Here is a 13,534-nt window from a genome sequence, read left to right on the forward strand (position 1 = left end):
TCCTGGAAGACAGATGGGGCAAGCTTATATAAATGTGATTGTGAATAAAAACATTAAAACTAAAAATATAACTTTTAGATTAACCTTAGCTTAATTTGAGAATGAAATCATCAATAGGATGATGAGAGACAGAAAGCAAGGAAAAAAGTATATTTTGCCTATTTGGCATTTGGGACAAAATTAAACTCCATCCAACTACTTCATTGTCCAAGAGAATTTAGCCTTTAGCCCTAAAAAAAGGATCCAATCCTAACATTACACTCTTAATAAAAAGACTTTTCATCATTTTGAACCCATAGGTTTTTATTGCAATATTTGGAAAAAAGTTGTTGTGAAACAAGTATTGATTGGCACTAGTTATATTAATTACTTTATTCTGAGAGGATTTAGCACAGCTGACACACACAGCTCCAATTTTTATTTTAAAAAAGAATTGTTTCATGTTATGAAGTTTTGAAAACATGAGATTCCAGCAATAAGTAATTATCAAGTTTAGTAATCAACAATTATCCCACAATTATCCTGCACACTGAAATTAAATTTTGAAGCAATTGCTCTTAACTTTGATTCAAGCTTGTATTAGTGATCAGCTGCCATGAAGAGGCATAGTGAGTTTAATCATGGTTTGAATAAACCACAACCAGCTTTGTACACGCCAGCACTCCAAATCGCTAATGGTGTTTTTGATTTTGAAAGCAAAGTCAAACAGTAATTCTGGCTCTTGGGTTTTTTGTTGTTTTTTTAAGTTTGGTGTCAGTCTTTATTCCTTCTCTGCCCATTCAGCCCCCTACATTCTCTCATGCCCTTTCTGTTTATGGAGACTTCAAAGTGCACTTAAGAATATAAAAATACTCTCTTCTGGTTGGCTATTTAGCTTAAATATGTATAAACTCAGCTGTGGCATGCTGTTGATGAAATCCACAGTATGGCTTATAAAAGCCAGTTTTAACTAGTTGAATTGACATGTTTGTTACAGTTTTGGCCTTTAGCACTTTAAGCGTAAAAAACAAGAGAGGTTTTGCTGAGCAAGGATATATGCATGAATTATGACTCCTAGTTATTCTTTTGCTCTGAATGCTACTGAGAATGTCCATTTCAGATGCAAATGAGAGCAGCCAAGGAGCGCTCTCTTTCTCTCTGTATGTATGTCTTGGGGGAGAAATCCCTCTTGTTTTTCTTTCACCAATGCTTGTTCTATCAGATTAAAACGTTTTGTTTTAATGTATCAAATTAAAAAGTTTTGTGTTTGCAATCAAATAGGGGAGAGGATCCCTTAAATACTGGGGAAGAGGGAGATAGTCAACATTCCTGATTATCTGCAAAACTTGGTAAGGCACTTCTGGGTTCCCATTCCTTTCAGTTTGAACACCTGCCAGTTCTGGGTAAGTGAGAGGTAAGGTTATCTTGCAGATCTCCAGCCAGTAAGTGAGGGGGTAGCAAACAGATTACCCCTATTATTATTATATGATATCTGGGTGGTCCAGATATTTGCAGTTCAAAGGGCTATCTCTGAATTCCATTGTCTCCCGTGGTAGAAATACCCAAAACTGTTCTAGCAAAAATGTGGAATAACCTAAAAAAATCCAATTTTTTCCCCTGAAAAATCAAAGCAAGTTGATGATACTTCCACCATGCAAAGTTTTGTTCCAATATGATGTTTTGTGCATCACAACTGTCTCCAGCGGACAATGTTTGGAAGCATTCTCCTGAGTGAAGGATTTCTTGATTGTGGGACCTTCACTCTAGAATCCTCAAGGTGTGCCTGTTTGCTTCAAGATTTGAGTTTCATCTATCACTGAAGGTATGCATTTTAATGCAAGCCTTTGATTCTCCTGAGTGCTAATTGACTGTTTTATGAGAAAAGGAAGAATAATCACATAGGATCACATGTGAATTGCAGACTGAATATTAAAAAAATTAGAGGTAAGCAAATTAATAAAAAAAACTAAGAATAGGCCAGGAGAGCAACTGCTTGTAATGTGAATATTGACTGTTTCAATAGTTTAATATGAAATCCACATGGCAACTAACCTAGGCACTGATATCCTAGGAACCCATAGCCAAAATATATAATGAATGCACTTGCTTGAAAGCAAAGACCAATAGAAATAAAATGCCTAATCATTTATGTTTTAGGTGACTGAAAGAGTTACTCCTCTTATATAAATATATACTTCACCTGAGTTGTATTTCATACTGGCCAGCCTGACAAGGTTCAATATTCCTTATAATCAAGGTAAAGATGTCTTCATTTTGTAGGAATTCATAGCCTGCTTCTGTTGTTATTTCCTCTCCATCTTTGAACCAATGAACTGTGGGGAATGGATCTCCAGCAATGGCACAAGAAATAATGACATTCTGTCCCACTACTGCTCTCACTGATTGTGGTTTGCTAATAAACCATGGCTGAATACCATCCTGAGGTTCTGCAACACAAACAAGAAATGTTAAGTCAGGCAGAGAGAAAGCACTGTTGGAATCACTTGTGCTGAATTTCATTTGGGACAGCATGACAAACCATTTTCTGGATACTTTGCTTTGGATGCTTTGGATGCATATGCATACTCACAATATTCTGGCTAGTGCAGCAGCAGGAGTAATGACAATTCCCTATATAGCAGAAGTAGTCAACATATACCCCAGATACTTCCCTCAATAGCCATGCCATTCACAGCAGCTATTTGTGAAAGTGCAAACAAACTTGTAAAGTGCAGTGTTCTAGAATATGCAGTAAGGGATCATGTCAATTCATTTTAAGTTTTCTTTCACTTTTTTTCATCATGAGTTAGTAGGTCACTCTTCAGAATACCGGAAGTTTAAATTCAGCCTTTATTGTAAGTCACTTTGCACAACATGCAGAAAACTTGCATGTTATGTACATATCCCTCCATCCCTTTTCCTGGGGAAGGTAACAATACCTCAGATAATCTCCATCTGAATTACAGTGCTTGCTGTAACAAAAGTTTCCATAATAGTTACAGCAACAGCATGTCTAATGTGATTACAACTGGTTCAAAGAAAAGGAAAAAAACAAACAAGGTGATCTAAAAATACAGAAGGAAAGATTTTGGAAAAAAAAGACAAGTGAAAACATTGTTATCTCTAGGGTAAAGAGATGGTACCTCAGTCATTTCAAATGTGTTTGACTTTAAAAAAAAAGTTTCCTGGAGGATTTCCATGTTTCTTTTGTTTCCAAAAATCTGAAGTCTTTAAAATAAAAATCAACAACCCAGATGGTACTCTGTGTACTTCTTTTTTTAAAAAAAACCCACTGATCTGTGTGCTGGAGAGAATGTTTAAGTAAATAAACTGAAGAAAAACAAATATAGTCCATGGTTGTTTTAAATATCTAGACCAGTGATTGTGAACCTTTTAGAGACCGAGTGCCCAAACTGCAACCCAAACCACACTTATTTATCATCGGATGCCAGATGGGCGCGGCCACTGGGTGGGTGTGGCGTACTGGGTGGGTATGGCTGGCATGGGTGTGGCCTACTGGGTGGGCGTGGCCAGCTCAACATCACTCGCATCAGGGGGGTGGGTGGGACCAGGGTGAGTGCCGGGGCATGGTCCAATGGAGAAGCCTCACTGAGCCTCAGGCCACACAGGGGGCCCCTGGACGAAGGCACGGACTGTCTGGAGCCCTGGGCAGTGGAGGCCAAGCACCCAGCCCTTCCCTTGAGCTCTCATGGCACCGGGACCCCACAGCCCTGCCTACCCTAGCCGCACTTCCCTGAGGGGATGCCCAGCTATGTTTAAATCCTCAAGGCTACTGCTTCTATGCTCACTCTCCTTGGCCAGGTTGCTCATGGTGGGGCTATCGGTAAAACAAAAAAAGTTCAATCAGACTAACTTCTTGAGATCTTGCGAGAAGTTAGAAAGTCTCATGGAACTTTTTTTTTGTCCCACAAACACGTGGCAAAGGCTGAGAAACGAATGGAGAAACGGAAAGCAGCTGAAAGGCAGGTTAGTAAAAAAAATGCTTGGGGGAGGTGGGGGCATCTGAGCGGGGGCGGGGGCAGCAACCTACCCTGTGTGGCTTCGGCAGGTGTCTGGCAGGGGGAGGGAAGAAACTGGACTACCACCATGCTAGCGCCGCCATGTTGCTTCTCCACCCCATGCACAGTCCTGCCCCACCCCTTGCATGGAGCGCCATGCTGTCATCGCTCCCCCCACCCCCATGCGGCATCTTCTTTCCAGCTCTGACGCCTAACTTCCTCCGCTGCTGTGTGGGACTAAAAGTTCAATCAAGCAATTCCAACTTTTTTTTTTGCACAGGGCGGAGGCCTAGGACTGGGGCCACAGCGCGCGTGCCCACAGAGAGGGCTTTGCATGCACCTGTAGCACACGTGCCATAGGTTCGCCACCACGGATCTAGACAAATGAAGAATTGGAAAATGAAGCCTTGAAATGTCCCCCCAAAATCAGCACCTGACATCCTAAAATTCTGATGTGAAACTTACATCAATACATTATTAAACAAAATTGAGACTGCTTCATATACTCTAGAGCAGAGGTCACCAACCTTTCTCAGTTGGCGGACCGGAGGAAAAGGGAAGGGGAAGCATTTTACCCACATGTGTGTGCACACATGTGCACAGGGCCGCAAGCACACACATGCTGCAAACAGGGTAGGGCTAGCACCCGTGTGATACTCGCTAACCTTGCCCCATTCTTGCGTGGTGCAGCACCTCATTTCTGCACCTTGTGGTGCAGTGGTGGCCATTTTTGCATCACCTTGCAGCGTGGCAGTGACCCATTTTTGTGCCCCGTGCTGTGGTGGCACCCTGTTTATGTGCCTTATGGCACGGCCGCAGCCTATTTTTGTGCCGTACAGTGCATTAGTGCCCATTTTTGCACCTGGCAGCATGTCGTCATCTGTTTTTGCACCTTGCAGCATGGCAATGGTCCATTTTTGTGGCCTGTGGCATGGTGGTGCCTATTTTTGCATCCTGTGGCACAGCGGTGGCCCGCTTTTGTGCCCTGAGATGCGGCGGCAGCATCATCCCATTTTTGTGTCCTGAGGCATGGCGGCGGCCCCTTTTTGCACCCCACAGCATAGCGTCCTGTTTTCATGGCTTGTGGCCACGGCACAAGCGCAAGTATGGGGGTGTGCGCACACACTGGCCAGTAGGCCACAGCCCACTACAGGGCTGCGGCCTAAAGGTGAGGGATCCCTGCTCTAGAGTGAAGATAAGATCAGATCTTAAGATAAGATCTTAACTGAGATTTACTCCTTGTATAGAACAATCTCAGGAGGAGACATTTGTGTCTACAGTTATCTTTGTAGTTGCTCACTTGCTATTTTTATAGTCTTAGTAATAAATAAATCCAAATGAATGCCTGACTTCTGTACAAGTTGCCCAAAACCCCGAAGCAGCGTTCTTCAACTTAGTGCCCTCCAGATGCATGGATTAGATTTCTATACATGTATGGGCTGAAGACTAGGATTTGTCTATCATATCTGAGGATAATAGATGGGGGGGAAGTGTACAATCTCATTATCAAGTTCTGAACCTTTACACAACATATTTAATCGCCACCAGATTTTCTAATTGCCAAAATCTAACAGCCCTGATCAGCTCCACACCACAATACCTTTGTGCATATAAGGATGTTTATGCAAGAGTTTAATTATTAACCCCTTCTCATCTACTGTGGATCTTGGGGAATGTTCCATAAACTGTCTTCACTGTTTCATTATTATTTACTCCATCAATATTCTCTAAAAGCTGACTGGGCAGCCAGAAGTAGAGAAAAACTGAGAAAAGGGTTATGGAAGAAAAGGGGAGAGGGAGAGTGGGAAGATAGCAAAGGGAGTGGCTTCATTCACTTTGCTTTGGACCTCCACTCCCATGCATGTGACCCCTGGTACAATCTGGACCTTGATAAATTAATAAAACAGAAGATTTCCATCCTGCCCTGATACATAATATACATGAATGCATATGCTCGAGTAAAGCATTTGAGTACACTTTTATCCTTTCCATATTCCCACAAGCATATTCATGCAGCTGGGTGACTTATTCTGGCCAGTGGCGTAGCGTGGGTTGTCAGCACCCGGGGCAAGGCAAGTAATTTGCGCCCCCTAACCCGTGGATCGAGTCTCTTCCACTAGCTCAGGAATTCTGGGAGTTGAAGTCCATGAGTCATAAAAGAGCCAAGGTTGCCTACCCTTGAGTTAGGTTCAAGGCAAAAAAGGGTCTCTGGAGAAGAGGGAAAATGCTAGTTTAAAACTGAAACAAGGCAACTTTAAGGTGCCTCAGCTGTGATTTAGGATGAGACAAAGAGAGGACATGGCGTTGAAAATGGTTAATGGGGCATGTTTGTTCCACTCTTAGTGGATGTCAAGATAAACCCCACGAGAGAATGACCTTACAACAGATGTGAATAGGCTTGGACTACGTTTGTAGATTGAGTGCATACATCACATGGAGCGATGATGGGCTTCATCAAGATTTATGATCCCACAATTGGCTAGTTTTCTCCATCTTGTCCTAAACCCTGGATACCAACCACGGTTTATGGCTTAGCATGTGGTGTGGGGTGACCCAACATGTTAGGCAACAAACAATGACTTCCAACTTACAATGCCTCAGCTTCCCAAGGTTATTCCAAATTGTCCATATTCCAGATTGTTGCCTCCTGCAGACCCACAGTCCAGGCTACTCCCTTCCTCCCCCTTTCCCCTCCCAACCCGGGCTCGCTCGATGTCCTGGATTTCAAGTCCCAGTCATCACCAATTCGTCCAGGGTCAATCAAGGATGAGGGATGCTGTAGTCGAACGTACTGGGAAGTCTCTGCTTACCTGGGAATGAATCTCACGGAACTTGCTTCGGCTACTTCTCAGCACGGAGGGGATTGGACTATAAAGTGACCTTATTAAATTCAACACGGATTCGAGAGTGGGTCTTGTCAATTTCTCGGACCTACCCCCCAAAGGGAAAACTCTGAAGTCCCGTTGACTAGTCAATTTCAGGCAGATTCCTCTTCCCAACTAGGACTAGGACAAGCGCCGTTCTCTTCCTTCCTTTTCTGGCAGAGATTTCAGGAACTTGGCGCTACCTGAACTTCCGTCCCTCTCCAGTCACCTTCCTCCTCTCCTCAATACCTTCCGGACAAGGTACATTGCCCCCCTCCCCCTCCTTACCCCACAATAGAAACCCAGTGAAACCAATTGCCCAAAGATAGCGGCTGTCTCAAAAGTGAACTTCCACGGCCGAGGGGAAGCTCCTCCGAATTCTCAACCTGGGAGCTCCTGTTTGTCTTGGTTAAGAGGAAGTTCAAGATCAGGGGCAGCCGCCGAGTGATTTTGAGAACCGCCTATCCGTTCCTCTTGCTTAAATGGAGGGTGATGCTTTCATTGTACGTTTTGCCTTACTCTTTTCACAAAAAGTAATTGGCATCATTCACTATACTCAGAATGGCTGAGCTGCGCTTCCTTTAGCTTTAGTACCATAGGCTTAGCTACTGTAACCTTAAGGCTCTTTTTGAAAGTGCTACTCCATGAATAGGCCAGTGCATTACTTCAGATCTGAAGATTAAAAATGGTGCTTCAGGGTCACCTGTACACAGTGCTTTTTTTGTAAAAGAAAAAGGTGCCGGAACTCACACGTATCATACAACCCGCCTTGCCTATCCTACAAGGTTCCATCCAAAAAAGTTGCCGGAACTCCGTTCTGAGCGTTCTATGAGAAAAAAAGCCCTGCCTGTACAGCACCCTCTGGTAACCCTTTAAAGTGGCAGCACTAGCAACTTTTCCCAGAACGACTACATTGCAATTCTGGGAAAAGACACATTTGGTTTCTGGAATTGCTGACAGATGTTATGTATCCATGCATGCAACATATAGGCTTCCTCCCTCTTTGCTTACTTAGATTACTCAAAGCCATTGTTTTATGGCCTGTAGTTATCTAAACACATGGAATGTCCAAATTAGGTCATTAAGCGCATGGCAGTATATTATTGCAATTTTTCTAATTAATACACATATTTTCTATCTTTAAATATTCCATTCCATCAGGTGCTTGAGCAAATAAATGTAACTGCTTATAATTATACATACATGCAAACATACATACATATACACCCATAAATAAGAAAACAATAGATAGAAATATAGATAGAAATATACTAATTGTAACTTGAACTTAAAGTGTTGTATTCATAACCAAGTTTCTGAACTATTCAGTCACATTCATACACTTCTATCCTTTACAGAAACACATCACAACCTTTTAGAAATCTATGTATTCTCATTTAATATTTTCTTTTCTGGTTATAGAAATTAGAGTACATTCTTCCTAGTGAAGCAGAATGAACTATAAGGCCAAATATCCATTAAACTTGTATATAAAGGGAAACTATGGAGTTTCAGAGACAGGGAAGTTCTCAATTTTTTGAATACTTTCCTGTGTAGCTGTTACACAATGCAGAAAATGTGTGTGTTCACGCGCATGCATACCTGTTGGCATATAGACATAAACACTTTACCTTGTACAGTCAGGGTTGCTTCCGTATGAATTCCTCCCAAGTCATTCCAGGCCTCACAGGTGTATTCTCCTGTGTCTTCAGGAAATACCTCTTGGATACAGAGGCGATACACATTGCCCTTCTTCTCAAAGTGAAAATCCTCTGTTTCCTGGATTTCTTTACCATTGTGAAGCCAAATTATTTCAGGAGGTGGATTAGCTGAGCCACAAAACAAAACAGAAGTGTTTGAGATAAAACAAAAGCAGCAGGGGAAGTCTATGAACTATTCTATTAGGCCAGCTGCAACTATAAGATAAGGCAGAACAAGAAACTCACATGGACTTCCTGCTGCCATAGCAATGTTAAAAAGCTCTATTCTGAGTAAAATACAGGGATATAATATAGAACGTGTATATGTTAGTGAATTCTTATCTGCACATGCATGCATGCACACAGACCAATTCTTTGGCTTTAGTAACATTAATGCACCTGTGTCTGAACAACTATTATTTTATGGGTTCCTACCAAAAGCCAAACATGTGTTCAAACATACATAATTATGTACCAGAATTAGTGGAACTATCCCCCGCTAATCCTTTTTTCTATCTTCTGAAAATGTCTTTTGCAAAGATAGGAGTAATAGTTTCTTCATAAGTGCTCTACGCACTTTTCTCATTGTGTTTTGCATCCCATTTAATCCCACTATTCAATAGAAAAACTGAGTTTTCACAAATCATTTCTCACTCTTCCATAGATTTAGATAAAGGGTTCTATTTTTTGTTTGTACTAGTTTTTATAGCCTAACCAAACAGGGTCTGGCCAAGCTACAAAGAAATGCACAAAAACATATAATTAACCTATTAAAGTTAACATACGCATATTCCATAAAAAGAAGGCCACCATTTTAAAAGTGCATGAAAATACCCTAGCTTTTTAGCCATACCAATCATGGATTGCTTTTAACTTCCTTTCTTCAAATTTCAAGCACTTTTTTATTCTACAGTGGCAGTAGAGCCACCTTAGACTCTGTTTGTTTCCCTGTCTTCTCTAATGATAAAAAGTTTAAAAAAAGAAAAAAGGGATAAAGAGATAATATTAATCAAAGGCAAAAAAACCCCTGCTTGATTACAAAGCATAACACCCCTGTTAAAATTCTGAATACTTTATTATTTTTTATTTAGTTCTATTTCTATACTGCCTTTTCTCCCAGGTAGCCCACTAGAAAACAGAAATATTTACCTGAAACTTCTACTGTCATAATCACTTGGCTTCCATCCATTACCTTGAGATCACTTAGGCCTTTCAGGAGGACTGGAGGAAAGGTTTTATTGGCTGCAACAGGATGTACACTTTCTACTTTAATTCTGCTTCTCTTTTCTGCTTAAATAAAAGACATAGTGGTTTCCCATAAGGAAATCTTGTAAAAGGATACAATTACATATTTACAAGAAGGAATACAGCAAAAGGAATAACCTGACCTACAAATTCCAGAATAAAACGTCATACAAATAAAAGCATCCATATAGTTATTTTATGGAATATTGTTCTCATTTTACACTTAATTAGCTAGCATTTAAAACAGACAAACATTTTACATGTTAGGCTGACTGGTATGTCTTCCTAGAATTTCCTGGCTGCTTCAGTCAAGACGGCTTACCTGGGCTCTTGGCCCACACTCAGCCTTTATGGCATGTCTAGCTAAGAATTTTTACTTGCATACTACAAGAAGCCACTTAAACAATTCATTGTCCTTTGTCAAGATGAAGGTAGAATTCTGTTTTTACATACACTATAATTTAATTCCAGTAATTCTTTCTTGTAACCTTCCTATTGTTTAATGGATTTTTTTCGCCCTGTACTACTTAGCTTTGAAGCTATATATTACTGATTGTTGACATAACTGCCATCTTTACCTTAGAAACTACGACTCTCAATATCCACAAACTATTAATAGAACTAATTGGGTTACAATCTTCATGTGATGTTTGGGAAGAAAAATTATGAGTACTTTACATTTATTTCACGAGCACGTAAAGACACTTAAGAAATGCCATACATTTTTAAAAAAGCTTTAGATATTCTATGGACATATAAATGTGCTGTAAGTGAATTGGGTGGCAATATAATTATTTTTGTGCGTATAGTCAAGGCTATGGTCTTCCCAGTTGCAATGTATGGCAGTGAAAGCTGGACCATAAGAAAGGCTGAGCGCCAAAGAATTGAAGCCTTTGAACTATGGTGCTGGAGAAGACTCTTGCGAGTCCCTTGGACTGCAAGGCGATGAAACCGGTCAGTCCTAGAGGAGATCAATCCTGACTGCTCTTTAGAAGGCCAGATCCTGAAGCTAAAACTCAAATACTTTGGCCACCTAATGAGAAGGAAGGACTCACTGGAGAAGAGCCTAATACTGGGAAAGATCGAGGGCAATAGAAGAAAGGGACGACAGAGAATGAGGTGGCTGGATGGAGTCACTGAAGCAGTAGGCATGAGCTTAAATGGACTCCAGAAGATGGTAGAGGACAGGAAGGCCTGGAGGAATGTTGTCCATAGGGTCGCGATGGGTCGGACACGGCTTGGCAGCTAACAACAACATAATTATTTTTAATAAATAATAAATCCAATGGACCATTAATAAATATGTTTTAAGATATCAAAGACTTTAACTTCTATTGGTCTGGTTAATAACAGACACGACTTCTTTCATATTTATATTGAGGCAGATTTTAATTAATAATTTCTATTATTACTTAGCCCATCTAAGTATATTAACTAAATGTTTTCTTCTTCTTCTTTGTAGGAAATTCTTTTGTTATTAAATCTCCTCTTTTGGTCAGTAGTTATTCTATATATTCTTACCACATTGAAATATGGCAATTATAAATGTGGCATGACAATAACCCAATCTTTATTCCAAAACCCATTGCTCAAGAATCAGTTGAGTAATACTCACCACTGGTCACTAAGAACTGACACTAAAATCTATATATTTTGCTTTTGAACAAGAGAACAGGAAAGATTAAAGAGAACTTTAACAAGAGAACAGGAACAATTAATCCCAATTCTTTTTTTTCTTTCTAATTCTATCTGTCATCTTACAATGTCCCTTGGCCCATTTATATCTCTTTCTTCCTTTCAGTTTTAATACTTTGCACTCCAACCTCAGGAAGCTATAACAACACAGGATGCAGATTCCAATGAGAAAACAAGAAGCAGCTTCTCCAATTACTTATCTAAAAATGGCCATGCTTAGTTTCAATGGTCAGAAATGGAAACTTCAAAATTATTATTACATATAAAGTTCACAAACAACTTTCCCACAGCACTCCTTCTTACTTAATACAGCAGCTTGTTCATGAATGAAAAGGGCCATCTTTTATTAGCATCCCAACTGTGAGTGGCATACAAGGCTTCTTGAGTCAGCTCCCCAGAGATTTAGGTTCAAGTGCTTCTTCCAGAGAATACTTTTTTCAGAACCTAGAAAGTGCCCTCTGCTTCTGCTTTACTTTCTTCTGCCCATATGACAGTTTCCCATGATCACAGCCAAAACTATCAGGAAATTGAAAGGATATTAATTCATGTGCCAATTTCAAGATTCTACATTCCCCCTTTTGGGGATTGATGTACTAAAATGGGAACGCACTAACGTACCTTCCTAATGTTTCTTCACTTGGTTACTTCAAGAACTCCGATTAGTATCTGACTGGCTGGCAGTCTGCAAACACGGGAAGCCAGTAATCATTGCTGCTAGCATTTCTTAGCCAATCCATGGACTTCTACTGCTCTTAACATTGCACAAACATTGCATCTCGTTGAAGAGTTAAGATCCCAAAGACCCATGGTTTGATTCACATTTTCTTTTATTCCCTTTCAACTCTCAGCAATCTTACATGGGTAGTTCATAGAAGTAATCTCTCGTTTATTTCTCATATGGCCATGTTAAGTGCCTCCAAATGTAATCAAAATATAGGGGAGAGGGGCAAAGGAGAGGAGAAACTGCTATATATAATATGTAGATAGATCTCTTTCCCCACAGTATTTATGGATAAACATATAACATAGTGTAAATGTGGAATGATTTCTCAGAATAGACTGAGAAAATGTCTCCTTTTTTTTTAGATTTAAGGAATTCCTTGTTGTGCCCAAGAGTGGCCAAATTTCTATTCTTAGTCTTCGAAAATCTCCTATGAATATTGCTGTCACAAGTCCTTCTGTTCTCAAAACTTTAGCAGGTCCTGAAAGCCTGAGAAATTGGGCCACATTTTTGGACATTTTTGTGGCAACCTTCGCAGATATTAAAAATACAAAAGGGGGAATATGCATTCATTTCTTAACACTTGTTCACTACTTTCAACATATTTTTTCTTCTTATCTTGGTTCTGCTGTTGACTGTGCTGAGCTGACTGTGTTACCTATTTCCTGTCCATCAAATGATTGGTTATCATTTCAGAGAATGTCAATACCTTTTCTCCCTTTATAACAGAAAACTCGCAAATTAAAAACTAATCAAATAGTGGCTTTATTTTCTCATCAGTAAATTCTAATAAAAATAAACTAAATCCAAATTTAGTACAACGGGAAAACATAATCCCTAATGTTTAGTTTCAGGAAAAGAGATTTAAATCGGCCAAAGGAGTCTGTTTGCCAGAGCTTTACAATAAGGCAGCCAAATAACGCCTAGCCTGAATCCTTTGCAGACATACATGCTCAGCAATACTGACCATTTATGGTGATTAAAATATTGTGTTGGCTCCCAGTCTCATAAATCAACTGAGCTGCAGAAAAACACTTAACTCTCAAAGTGCTAGTTTGCTAAGCATGCAGAGAAGTAGATATACAAATATCCACGAAGCCAAATCACTCAGCCAGCATGTTTCAAATAAAATGTTCAGCAATACAGAGTTCACCTCCATCCTGGTCTACATCTGGATCTCTCTTGCTTTAACACTGTTAATTCAAGGGGAAGAAACAGGTTGCTTAACAGGAACCCAAAACGTGAAGTCATTTGGTTTCTGTTTCTTGCTACAAGAAGTGTTTTTAAAATTGCAATCCCACAAACACAGCT

The 13,534-nt window shown here is 40.2% G+C and overlaps 1 protein-coding gene across 1 annotated transcript in view; it reads right to left on the bottom strand.

Moving 5' to 3' along the window:
- MYLK (myosin light chain kinase) overlaps positions 1 to 13,534 on the bottom strand; it is a 190,013-nt gene that overhangs the window by 71,651 nt on the left and 104,828 nt on the right. Inside the window, exons 12-14 of the mRNA XM_083377923.1 lie at positions 9,712 to 9,849; positions 8,494 to 8,691; positions 2,180 to 2,426 (exon numbers count right to left, since the gene is read on the bottom strand). Coding sequence (XP_083234049.1) covers positions 2,180 to 2,426; positions 8,494 to 8,691; positions 9,712 to 9,849 — 583 coding nt within the window. The remainder of the gene's footprint in view (positions 1 to 2,179; positions 2,427 to 8,493; positions 8,692 to 9,711; positions 9,850 to 13,534) is intronic.

This window comes from Vipera ursinii (assembly GCF_947247035.1).
Source record: "Vipera ursinii genome assembly, chromosome: 1".
Lineage (NCBI taxonomy): Eukaryota > Metazoa > Chordata > Lepidosauria > Squamata > Viperidae > Vipera > Vipera ursinii.